The sequence below is a fragment of the Ascoidea rubescens genome, assembly GCF_001661345.1.
Source record: "Ascoidea rubescens DSM 1968 unplaced genomic scaffold ASCRUscaffold_3, whole genome shotgun sequence".
Taxonomy (NCBI): Eukaryota; Fungi; Ascomycota; class Saccharomycetes; order Ascoideales; family Ascoideaceae; genus Ascoidea; species Ascoidea rubescens.
This window is the reverse complement of record NW_017962915.1, coordinates 272,953-285,335: the sequence shown is the minus strand read 5'-3', so window position 1 is coordinate 285,335 and position 12,383 is coordinate 272,953. Positions and strand designations below refer to the sequence as shown.

Genomic DNA, 12,383 nt, shown 5'->3' with positions numbered 1-12,383 from the left:
TATTCGCTTCATTAACAATACTATCTTGTTCTTTTATAATTTGGTTTAAATCTTGAATTTTGATTTTATAATTTTTAATTTCGTTTCTCAAATTATTCTCTAAAGTTAATAATCTTTCAATTTCAGAAGTTAATTTATTAACTTGAGTGTTTGTATTTAAAATATTTGAATTTTCATAATTTTCTAATTTATTTGATAACGATACTATCTTTGAAGATAACAAATCCATTTGATTTTGATCTAAATTAATTTGATTTTCATAACTTATATTTTTTTCTTTTAAATTTTTTATAGTAGTTAATTTTTCGTTTAAATTGCTTTTTAAATTATTTAATTGCAAATCATTTTTTGATAGCAAGTTTTTAAAAGAGTTTAGTTTTAAATTTATATTATTAAATTTTTCATCCTTTAATGATAAATTTTTAGATAGTGAATCAATTTTATTATTTAAAAGATTTTTTTCCTTTTTATAATTATTAATTTGAACTTTCAAATCAAAATTTTGATCATTTAAGGATTCAATCTGGTTATTTAAGTTTTTAATTTGATTAGTCTTTTCGAGATTACTAGATTGATTATTATTAATAAAATTATTTTTTTGAGTTTCTTTGTCATTTTGGAGAGATTTGATATTGTTTTGTAAAAATGAGATTCGTTTATCTTTTAAAGAAATTTCATTTTGGTTAATATTGATTTGTTTTTTTAGAGATTCGATTTGGTTATTTAAATTTGATAATTCTTTTTCATTTTTTGAATTATTTAAATTATTTGATAATCTATCCTGAAGGTTCTCAATTAAAGAAGATTTTTGGTTCAATTGTTGTTTAAGTTTTTTAATTTCATTTATATTTTGATTATTATTTTGATTATTATTTTGATTGCTATTTTGATCGTTATTTTGGTTATTATTGCTGGATGAATTTGGGTTGTTTAGTTTCAATTTTAAATCAGTTATAGCGACTTTTAAATCTGAATTTTCTAGAATTAAATTATTCAATGATGAAGAAGTATTTTTTTTCAAGTATTCAGTTAAAGTTTTAATTTTTAGTTTCAAGCCTATATTTTCAGATTTTAAATTATCAATTGATTCTTGTTGATATTTTAGAGGATTTGTTATTGATTCCAAATTATTGTTTTGGTTATTATTTTTTTTGTTATAACTATTATTGTCAATGTTTGTGAATAGTCTATCAGCTTTGAATGGAGTTGAAGTTGGTAAGGAATCGAAAGTTTCAGTATTATCAAAGGATATATTTGCTGATCTAGTTTTTTTTCTATTATTATTATTATTATTATTATTATTATTATTATTGTTGTTGTTGTTGTTGTTGTTTTTGTTGTTGTTATTGATTTTATTATTATTGTTGCTAGGTATTTTCATGTAATCATAGTCATCTTGATTTGTTATGGGGGTAAATTGGTAGTTTTTATTCGATTGGTTCTGATTAAGCGGATTTGGTTTGGGAGTATCAAATATTGATTTCAAGAACATTATTAATTAGAAAAGCAAAAATTAAGCAAAAAAATTAAAAAAAATAGAGTGATTTAACAAAAGCTGAAAATTAACAAAACAAAACGGGCAAAAAAAAAGAAAAATAGAGAAAATTAGAATATAAAATAGAATATAAATAAAATTAGTTGAATGAAAGTTTATAAATATTGCTAATTCAATAGAGATGGGCCAATGGATAGAAAGCTGTTTATTAAAGAAGAAATAAAAAAAACTAGTGTATAAATCTAATCAGTTACTTCAGTTATTTACTTTTTTTGTTTATATTTGATCGACCGTTTTGAGAAGGCCCAAGAGAGCGGGAGAAAGAGCACGAGACACAAACGTGGTGGTTGGAAATACCCGATAAATCGGGAAGCGCAGTTCAGAAGGCATTGGTGGAGTGAGCCAAACTGGTCAAACTGGCCAAAGCATTGCCTGAGAGAATGGAGGTCTTTGCCAACTCCACACCCTTTTTCCAGTCATCAGCGACGCCGGCAACAACACAGAGGGCAGCAGTGTTCATGAGGATGTAGTCGACCAAGGGAAGGTTAGTGTCCAAGGGAACTCTGTTGTTGAGAAGATCGATCAAGAAGCGAGCGTTTTCTTCAGGCGTACCACTTTTAACGTTGTCGATGGAGTGTTCTTTTAAGCCAAAGTCAGCAGGGGAGATGGTTTTACAGATGATGTTGCTGCCGGTAGGATTGTTGGAGCTGTCTGCGTTGCGATTATCGTTTTCGGTGGGGTTGCTGCTGCTACTCGAGTTGGTTAACCAAATTTTGGTCTTTCCCTGGGGAGATATTTCGTCCAAGCCAATCTCTCCATAAACAATCATTGTGTTGGTATTGTTATTGTCTAAGGAACGGTCAATTAGATTGCAGGTGTTGGCAAAAATTGGGCCTAAGGCTTCATTATTGACACCGATAATTCTTGAAGTGATTTTTGGAAACGGATTGATTAGTGGCCCCAAGATATTAAAAATAGTGGGAATATTTAAATTTTTTCTTAAATCGACCAAGTTTTTCATAATTGGGTGGAAAATGGGGGCAAAAAGGAAAATGAAGTTAATGCTGGGATCATTGATTAGATCTGGGAGTGAATTGAGGTTTATATTGCTGACATTGATACCCAACTGGGCGATCAAGTCGCCAGAGCCAACCGATGAGGAGGAGGCCTTACCACCATGCTTGACCACCTTCAAGTTCTGGATTCCAGCAGCAATGATGGCGCTTGAGGTGGAGACGTTAAAGGTATTTTTGCCATCACCACCAGTGCCCACAATGTCGAGGTAGCGGAGTGAGTCATCTTGGGGCAAGACCAGGAGAGGAAGCAAGTGCGAGAACTCCAACATGGTTCTGGCAGCAGCACTGATGTACTGGGGCTGCTGGTCGAGCTTCCTGATCTTTAAGGCAGTCAAGAAGGACGAGACCTGGCAGTCATTGGAGTAGCCCTGGATGATCAACTTCAACACAACGCTCAAGTCGCTGGGCGTGAGGTTGGGAGGCTCAAGCAACAAGGACTTGATGTAGGGAGTCAACAAGTTCTGGTCCTGGGGGGCCTCAGGTGCAGCAGAGGAGGACATTGCACAGAAATAGAAGCACACACAGACACGAAACACGCAGCAGAAGCACCAAAAACAGCAGAAGCACCAGAAGCAGAAGCACCAAAACCACCACGAGCGGAAAACGCTCAAAACACCGAAGACCTCGCCGGGACTCGAACCGCCGCGGCACGTGCGTTCACGCCTGGAATCGAATACGTAGTCGTGTTTCTTCAGCTTCACATTCCACGCTACCACTTTTGAACCAGAAACACCATCCTCTGCCTCTCGTTCTGCCTGCTTCTTGTCCTTCTCGCTGTCTGCCATGGCTTCTGCTGCTACTGCCTCTCCTGAACTCCAATACTCTGAGCTTGTTGGAATTGACAACTTGCCCATCCAGAGATACAAGATTGTCTCCAAGAAGGGTGCTACCTTCACTCTCATGGTCGCTGGGGAATCTGGTCTAGGGAAAACCACTTTCATTAACACTTTGTTTCAAACTTCCTTGAAGAACCACATTGAAAATTCTGCTCGTCACCAAAAGGGAATTCATGCAACTGTTGAAATCGATGTCGTTAGAGCTGAATTGGAAGAAAAAAACTTCAAAATCAGACTAAACGTCATTGACACTCCAGGCTTTGGTGACAATATCAACAATAAAAACTCTTATCAATCTTTAATTGACTTTATTGATGATCAACACGACTCCTATATGAAACAAGAACAACAACCTTCAAGAAACAATATCCACGATTTAAGAGTCCATGCATGTCTATATTTCATTAGACCAACTGGCCATTCCTTGAAACCTTTGGATATCGAATGCATGAAAAAACTATGCACAAGAGTCAATTTAATTCCTGTCATTGCAAAGGCTGACACTTTATCTCCAAAGGAAATGTCAGATTTCAAACAAAGAATAAGAGCCGTCATTGAAGCTCAAGACATCAAAATTTACTCTCCTCCAATCGATCTAGATGATCAAACTTCCGCTGAACATGCAAAGGATTTGATTCAATTAATGCCATTTGCCATAATCGGCTCGGAATCTTTGGTTAAAAACTTAAAAGGTGACTTAATCATTGGTAGAAAATTCCCCTGGGGTATAGCAGAAGTTGAAAACTCTTCTCATTGCGATTTCTTAAAACTAAGAAGCTTATTATTAAGAACAAATATGTTAGATTTAATCTTATCAACCGAAGAATTGCACTATGAATCATACAGAGCCTTTAAAATGGAAGAACAAAAATCCCTCTCCTCAAACTCTGACTCAAACAATGATTCAATTCCTCCAATTGTTCCAACTTCAAACTCAATTAACCAAAGATTGCAAAATAACCCTCTCTTTAGAAAGGATGAAGAACAATTGAAGAACTATTTTACTGAAAAGGTTAAAACTGAAGAATCAAGATTCAGACAATGGGAACAAAATATCGTCAACGAAAGAAATAGATTGAATAAAGATCTTGAAGCCGTTCAACAACAAATTAAAGAATTGCAAGATCAAATCAAAGAATTATCTGTCAAAAAGAAATAATTATTCATAAATATTATCTATCTTACTTTATCTCCTCTTATCTTATTTTATCGGATCTAATCCTACCTATCTTTCTTGTGTTTATTCATTTTAATATCTTTTATCATATTGTTTTTTTTTGTTTTTTCTCTCATTTTTTCTCTCATTTTTTCTTGAAAAATTTACTTTTAATACTTAATTTTAATTTTAATTTTAATCCTGATTTTAATCCTTTTAATATCTACCTATCTACCTATTTATTTATATTTATTTATTGACCGATTTTAGTTAATAGTTTATTTAAGTTTTTTTATTAAGCTACGTTTCTTTCTAATTTTTTTGTTATCATTTTTATTTCAAATATTAATTTAGTAGTATATATTTCAATTAATGCTTATTTTCAATTAGTTTATATTATTACTCTTTTTTGATCTCAATTTCAATTCAACTTAAAAAAATAAACAAATGAACCATATTAAACTCAACAATTGTATAAGCTATACATACATATTTATATATATATATATATATATATATATAAATATTTACAGCTGTTAATTTACTTCTAATTGTATACTTGAATTTATAATTAAAATTATAATTAAAATTGATATTTATACTCAAAAACTATATAGCAACTCGTCAGCACTTCAAAATAATTATTTGAATTGAATTGAAAAATAAAAATCAAAAATAAAAAAGTAGAAATTAAGAGATAATAAATTATAAATAATATAAAATATGAGATAATTGAAAATATCACAAAAAATAGAAAAAAAAAAGAAAAAAACACAGTATCAGATTAGGAATTTTATTTCTTAATCAATTATTTTATTTTTTAAAGTTGAAAAATTGTTCATCGACTGAAGTTATAATTTTTTCAACTGCGCTTGGGTTGCTTAAAGTTGAAGTATCACCAATTTGATCAGCTTCATTTGAAATAATTTTTCTTAAAATTCTTCTCATTATCTTACCGGATCTGGTTTTTGGTAAATCTGGAACAACAATAACTGTTTTTGGAGCAGCAAATGGACCAATTTCAGCTCTAATTTTAATTCTTAACTCTTGTCTTAATTGGGTTAAAGTGATGTGATCACCTTTAGATTCGCTTTCTTTAATTCTTGAGACCAAGTAACCTTCCTTTAATCCAACAAAGGCAACAACAGCTTGGCCAGTTAAATCGTCATGGATACCGACCACTGCAGCTTCTGAGACACCGCTGTGTTCTAATAAAGCAGCTTCGATTTCTGCAGTTGATAATCTGTGACCAGAAACGTTGACGACATCATCGACTCTACCTCTAATCCAGTAGTAACCGTCGTTATCTCTACCAGCACCATCACCTGTAAAGTAGTAGCCTGGATAAGGTTTTAAGTATGTGTCAATATATCTGTCGTGGTTTCTAAAGACACTTCTTGCCATTGATGGCCAGGAGTTTTTGATAGCTAAAACACCAGCAACATCATTGCCTTTTAATTCTTTACCGGAAACTGGATCAATAATAGCAGCATCAATACCGAAAAATGGAACAGTAGCAGAACCAGGTTTGGTTGGAACAGCACCAGCTAATGGAGCAATTAAGTGACAACCAGATTCAGTTTGCCAGTATGTATCAGCAATGTGACATCTACCTTGACCGATTTTTTCGTCATACCATTGCCATAATTCAGGAGCAATTGGTTCACCGACAGAACCTAAGGTTCTTAAAGATGAAATATCATATTTGGCGATAGCCGATTCACCTAATTGTTTAATTAATCTTAAAGCTGTTGGAGCAACGTAAAAATGAGTAGCTTTGTGACGTTGAACAATTCTCCAGTATCTACCAATATCAGGATAAGTTGGGGTACTTTCAAAGATGATTGTAGCGCAACCTAATAATAAAGGCCCATAACAAGCATAAGTATGACCGGTAATCCAACCAACATCACCAGCAGTGAACAAGATATCTTGTTGATGGATGTCAAAGACGTAACGAGTAGTTAAGGCAGCGCCTAAAAGATAACCAGCGGTTGAATGAACAACACCCTTTGGAGAACCGGTGGAACCAGAGGTATACAATAAGAATAGAGGGTCTTCAGAATCAACAGAGGTTGGAGGGAAGTAACCGCTGAATTTTTTAGCTTCCTCGTGCCACCAAAAGTCTCTGCCAAATTTCATTGGAATATTTGAGGCAGCAGTTCTTTGAAAGACTAAGACTTTTTCAACTACTGACAAGCCATCAATAGCAGTATCAACGATTTTTTTTGAGTGAATGACCTTTGAGGCTCTTTTTCCTTCATCGGAGGTGATAATAACTTTGGCGTCACAGTCCACTATTCTGTCTCTTAGAGAAGCAGCAGAGAAACCAGCAAAGACAATTGAGTGCACAGCACCTAATCTAACAACAGCAAGAATTGCAATTATAGCAGCTGGAATCATTGGCAAATAGATGGCAACTCTATCACCCTTTTTGACGCCCCAATCGCTCAAAATAGCAGCTACTTTTGAGACTTCGGATAACAAATCAGCATAGGTTAATTTGACTGGGGATTCAGTTTCTTCATCAGCTTCGTAGATTATAGCTACTTTATCAGGAGTGTTAAAAGCATGACGATCAACACAGTTGAAGGAAGCGTTTAATTTACCACCCAAGAACCAAGAGGCATCACCACTTCTCAAGTGACCATTTTTAGCTTTAACAAATGGTTTATCCCAGTCTAATAATTGATTAGCAAAATCACCAAAGAATTTTTCAGGATTTTCGATTGACTGTTTGTGTAATTCTTTATATTGAGCGAGATCTTTACAAAAGGATTCTTCTGGTTGATTTTGGAAGAATTCTTTTGGAGTTGAGCGAGCAACTAGGTTATTAGCTTCATGAACTACTTGGTGTTGTAAAGTCATCTAAGGGTTAAGAAAAAAAACAAAAAAGGAAAAACAAAAAATAAAGAAAAATTAGATTTTGATAAAATCAATAACGAATTTAGTACAAGATACATATACAATACAAATGAGGAAATAGTGCTGATAATCCAAGACATGTTTCAAAAGCAGAAACCAAAAAATAAAAATTAAACAAATAGCTCGAAGCTTGAAAAAGGTTGTCTAATTATGCTACTTTATTATATTTTTATTATTTTTATTGCATTTCTATTGTTTTACTTTTTGGGCTGTGATTCTCGGCTTATGGATTATAATTTTTGATTTTCTGATGATTTGAATTCTTTTGAAATTCCTCATTTGTATTGAATTGTAATTTTGATCAATTGAGTGATGGAAAAAAAAAGTTAGTAAATGAAAAAAATTGAGAAATCTCGGTTGAAAAGCCAGAGCTGCAGAAAAAAGAGAAAAAATTGAGTTTTGATGTTATTATGATAAATGATGATATTGGTTTTAAAGTGAAATCGAAAAAATCAATAAGGAAAGATTACAGTAGTGAAATGTAAACCAAGAATAATTTAAGTAGTATGAGATACTATTGGAGAGTACTGTAGAATAATTGAAAATTATACAGAATACAGAGAGGATATAATAGGAAAAGGATGATGTGTTTGGGTGAGTGAACAAATAGTTCCTTTTGAGCTTGAAATTAAAGAAAGGTGGAATAAAGTTCTCCACTCGAAAGTGAAGAAATGGGTGTATGTTATTGAAAGGAACAAAACAAAACTCAGGAGTGAGAAAAATTAAGCTTAAATAGACTTTGAAGCCAACATACCTTTAAAGGACGAAAGAATTAGTGAAAGAAAGAGATACCAAGGAAAGAAAAAAGAAGAAGAATATGGAATTGATCAAGAGGAATTTTATTTATACAAAGGAAAAGAAGAAGAGATAGTTGATCGTTTAGAAGAAAAAGAGGTTGTTGGTGATGCTTTATATATAAGAGAGAGATCGGGACCTGAGCGACGGGAGCTCACGTGGGACATCTCCAGATTTCGAGCAAGATGGTTGGAACGAGATGCCGGTTTTTCGCAGATTTCGCAGAAATGCTATGGGATTTCGTTGAGCAGCGAAAAAACAACGCAAGGTCTGTGTAGATGACGGGACAAGAGTAAACCGGGCCGAGAAAACGGCAGAAATTGGACAGATAGGGCAGCACGAGGTATACGAGCAGAGAGAACAAAATAGACTTAATTGGAGGAGCGGGGGAGAAGTGGATAAAACCCACGAGCGCGGGACGGTTGCAGCAGCAGAATTGTGCTGGTGCGCAGTTTGCTGGAGATAAAAAAGCAGGAATTCCGTTCTTCCACTGGAGAGGAGCACCCAAAGGTCTCACCGCCTTAGAAATGGAACGGCTACCATAGGACGCTAGGGCCGAAGGCAGCAAGGCCGGTTCTTTGTGCTGGTTTTTCCACACGTCCCCAGGCCCACAGCAGCCAGAGCAGCTGGAGCAGCTAAAGCAGCTGAAGCTGGGCCTGGAAGTGCAGCGGCAGCGGCATGTGAGGTGCCATCATCTTGCAACCTCCAAGACACAGGGCTCTTCCCACAAGCTCGGGACTCGCTGGCGCTGTGGAACCACGGAGCTGGTGGCTCGAGCTGCGTGTGGAGCACGTTTTCCCAGGTCCCATCGTTCGTGACCGCGCGGCAGGCCAGAGATATATGCTCCAGCTGCCTGTGTTGCTTCTGCTGCTCGTGGCTCGAAGCTCAGTGCTGAGGAAATGAGCGCCAACACAGCCAAACCCAAGAGAAGTCTCCAGAAAAACTCAAGGGACTTCACGTTCTATCTCAGTCCCCCCATCCAGCTCTTAGATCACTCCAATACCAAGAACAGTGCTTCGTCTGATATGGCTCACACTACTGAGATTTCTCATTCAGATCAAATCAGCCAGAACAACAAGATAAACCAAATCGATCAGAACAATAGGATCAATAACGACGTCACCGATAACGAATCATGGGCGAAAAATGTCATAATAGGTGATGCAATCATAATTAATGGCAACTCGACTTCAAACTTATTATCAAGCCAGTTCAAGAAATTTACTACATACACTATCAAGATCGAGACAAAGAATAATTCCATAATCACAATCCATAAGAGGTATAATGATTTCCTTAATTTGAGAAAAGAATTATTAATCAATTACCCTAACAAGGCTGATCAGATACCTAATTTACCACCAAAAAATTTCAATTACATCAACTTCAATCTCAATCTCAATCTCAATCTTAATCTCAATCTCAATTTGTTAAATAATAATCAAAATAATCAAAATAATCAAAATAATAAAAATAATAAAAATAATAATAAAAATAATAAAAATAAAAACAATAATTTTAATACAGAATTTATAAATAAAAGAAGAAAATCTCTACAATTTTTTTTATCGTCAATTATTCTCAATCCAGTTTTTAGCTCTTCAACTATAATCAAAAATTTTATTAATAATTAATATCCATTTAATATTTAATTCTATTTAATTCTATTTAATATTTAGCTCCGTTATTTCATTGTCTTACTATCTTGTTATTTTATTGTCTTGTTATCTTGTTATCTTTTTTTCTTTTTTTTTTTTTTTTTTTTTTTACAAGGATAATAATCCCTGCTCTATATCCTCAATTAAATCTTCGATTTCTTCACATCCAACTGAGATTCGAACCAATGTTCTTCTGATTTTAGGTGCACTTAATGCTCTCCATTCAATCAAACTCTCAACTCCTCCAAGACTTGTAGCGTGTTGAAAATATTTCAAGTTTGCTGCTAATCTTTTAGCAAAATCCTCACTAACTAAATCAATTGAGAAAACTGGTCCATATCCATTTGGTAATTGTCTTGCAACAAATTCCTCCTTTTGTAAACTTGAATGATAGATTTTATCAATAACCTTACTGAATTTCCCTTCTTTATTATCGTTTAAATATTTAACCAATTTTTCACAGTTCTTAGATTGAACCTCGATTCTCATCTTAAAGGTTCTCAATGATCTAATTAATAAATAACTCTCTAAATTTCCAATGTTTGTACCAAGATAAACTCTATCAAACACAAGCTCAGCTTTAATCTTGTCATCCTTAACGACTAACAAACCCGACAACAAATCTGAATGTCCCCCATAGTACTTTGTAGCTGAATGCATAACAATATCGGCTTCAAATAAAAATGGATCTTGTAGTGGAAATGGCGCAAACGTAGAGTCAACTGAGACATATGCTCCTCTTTCATGTGCAATCTTTGTAAAATACTCAATATCATAACTGGTTCCCTCAGGATTAACTGGTGTTTCAATATGAATCAAATCTCCCTGCGATAGATTTTCCTTCAACTCTTCTTCACTCACCCCAAACTCCTTTAGTCCAAATCTTTTGAACAAATTGACTATCCCATGACAACCAGCATAACAATGGTCAATGAAAATCCTCTTGGGCGAGTAATGAAATAAAATCGCATTGAACGCCGCCAATCCAGACGAATAAACAACAACATCTTTCCCAAACAATTTCTTAAATGTCAATTCAAGTGCTTCACTATTGGGATGCGATAACCTGGAATAAATGAAATTGCCACTTCCTGCTATACTATCGATAGATTGATCATCAACTGGAATCAACTCTTCAACCTTTTGAGGATACTTGAATGTAGTGGAAACATTGATTGGTGGAACAACATCCGATACTCGTTCATAAATCGAATCTGCTCCATGAATTAACGTAGTTTGAATACCAGTCATTTTTTTTAATTGCACAATCTTGATAACCCAGTTCTCCAATGCCAAAATACCTGGTTTACCCAAACAAAAAGAAATTTAAGAAACAAAATCTTCCAACTGGGGACCAATTCTTATATACAAAAAGCTTATTTGTAATCTTTAATTTAAATTATCCCACCATTCACCTCTCACCTCTCAATTCTCCCAATCTCTTTACGCTCTTCCTCTACTCTTTCGTAGTGATTCGATCCGACACCTCTTTGCCAAATTAACGTGCGAGCACGACTCCGCAAACCCCCAGATCACACAAACCCCAGACTGCTTATTGAAAAGTGTGGAAAGGCTTTCCAAGAATGCGCACGTGAGCCGGTTGAGTTCTGCAAAACAAGCGATCTTCTCGATCTGTTCTCGATGTTTTATCACTTCCAGCTGTTGATCAGGTTTAATGATGGATCCACTTGCTGGTAAAGTCACTCCCTTCCAAAGAATATGGCATAGATGGAGGTCCTTGAGAAACGTTCCCTTTCGAAAAAAATTCTTTATTGGCTACGATTTAAATGGCAATACTTACTGGGAATTTTTTCTTGAAAATATCAATGCTAATCAAAGATTACGGAGAATCATCCATTATAGAGATAACAGAAAACATTTTGAAAAACAAGAAATACCCACTCAATGGATGCAGTGGTTGAGATATACGAGAACTAGGCATCCAACTTTAACTGAACTACTTGCTGATGTTCAAAGACAGCAAGCTATGAAAATACTAGCAAAACAAGCCGACGAAAGATGGACAAATGGTTCAAACATGCCATTGAATAACAATAACCCTTCTATATCTGACAATTTGAATCAATTAACAAACCAATATCAGATCAAATCGTCCAGTGTAAATCCTAAAAAGGAATCTGGATCAAATCCAACTAATAATCTAAAGACTAATAATCCAAAGACTAATAATACTGATCGACTGAAAAATGTTAGATTTGCTGAAAAGAAAAAAGCGAATGATAATCCAATTGAATCAGCGTTTATTAAGCCTAGAAGGTGAATTGTATTTATTTATTTATTTATTTGTCCATTTCATTTCATTTCATCTGTAAATAATAGGAATACATCAATAAATAGTTTTTTTTTTCAATACGAACAATCGAAGAAATTAAAGTATTAAGATATTAAAATACTAAAATACCAAATACTATACTAAAATAC

At 34.2% G+C, this 12,383-nt stretch overlaps 6 protein-coding genes across 6 annotated transcripts; 3 read left to right on the top strand and 3 right to left on the bottom strand.

Annotated features, from left to right (window-relative positions):
• Positions 1 to 1,785: 1,785 nt before the first annotated feature.
• TRP4 (anthranilate phosphoribosyltransferase) lies at positions 1,786 to 3,255 on the bottom strand. Its single transcript, XM_020192778.1, has one exon. It carries the CDS (start codon positions 3,069 to 3,071, stop codon positions 1,875 to 1,877), a length of 1,197 nt encoding a protein of 398 aa, XP_020048557.1. The 5' UTR covers positions 3,072 to 3,255; the 3' UTR covers positions 1,786 to 1,874.
• Positions 3,256 to 3,318: 63 nt separating this feature from the next.
• Positions 3,319 to 4,717, top strand: CDC12 (septin CDC12). Its single transcript, XM_020192777.1, has one exon. The coding sequence runs from the start codon at positions 3,355 to 3,357 to the stop codon at positions 4,564 to 4,566; it is 1,212 nt and encodes a 403-aa protein (XP_020048556.1). The 5' UTR covers positions 3,319 to 3,354; the 3' UTR covers positions 4,567 to 4,717.
• A 659-nt stretch (positions 4,718 to 5,376) lies between these two features.
• On the bottom strand, positions 5,377 to 7,431 carry ACS2 (acetate--CoA ligase ACS2; the record flags this gene model as incomplete). The annotated part of the gene is made up of 1 exon (XM_020194425.1): positions 5,377 to 7,431. The coding sequence occupies one exon, from the start codon at positions 7,429 to 7,431 to the stop codon at positions 5,377 to 5,379; it is 2,055 nt and encodes a 684-aa protein (XP_020048555.1).
• A 1,751-nt stretch (positions 7,432 to 9,182) lies between these two features.
• On the top strand, positions 9,183 to 9,917 carry YPT35 (Ypt35p; the record flags this gene model as incomplete). The annotated part of the gene is made up of 1 exon (XM_020191624.1): positions 9,183 to 9,917. The coding sequence occupies one exon, from the start codon at positions 9,183 to 9,185 to the stop codon at positions 9,915 to 9,917; it is 735 nt and encodes a 244-aa protein (XP_020048554.1).
• Positions 9,918 to 10,029: 112 nt separating this feature from the next.
• On the bottom strand, positions 10,030 to 11,405 carry ASCRUDRAFT_74670 (putative cystathionine beta-lyase). The gene has a single exon (XM_020192776.1). The coding sequence runs from the start codon at positions 11,190 to 11,192 to the stop codon at positions 10,050 to 10,052; it is 1,143 nt and encodes a 380-aa protein (XP_020048553.1). The 5' UTR covers positions 11,193 to 11,405; the 3' UTR covers positions 10,030 to 10,049.
• A 214-nt stretch (positions 11,406 to 11,619) lies between these two features.
• Positions 11,620 to 12,222, top strand: ASCRUDRAFT_90209 (uncharacterized protein; the record flags this gene model as incomplete). The annotated part of the gene is made up of 2 exons (XM_020195047.1): positions 11,620 to 12,060; positions 12,124 to 12,222. 2 exons carry the CDS (start codon positions 11,620 to 11,622, stop codon positions 12,220 to 12,222), a joined length of 540 nt encoding a protein of 179 aa, XP_020048552.1.
• Positions 12,223 to 12,383: the final 161 nt, after the last annotated feature.

What these genes read in the sequence shown, in the direction of transcription:
- TRP4 (XM_020192778.1), bottom strand. Translation starts at nt 3,071, where the DNA reads ATGTCCTCCTCTGCTGCACCTGAGGCCCCCCAGGACCAGAACTTGTTG.
- CDC12 (XM_020192777.1), top strand. Translation starts at nt 3,355, where the DNA reads ATGGCTTCTGCTGCTACTGCCTCTCCTGAACTCCAATACTCTGAGCTT.
- ASCRUDRAFT_74670 (XM_020192776.1), bottom strand. Translation starts at nt 11,192, where the DNA reads ATGACTGGTATTCAAACTACGTTAATTCATGGAGCAGATTCGATTTAT.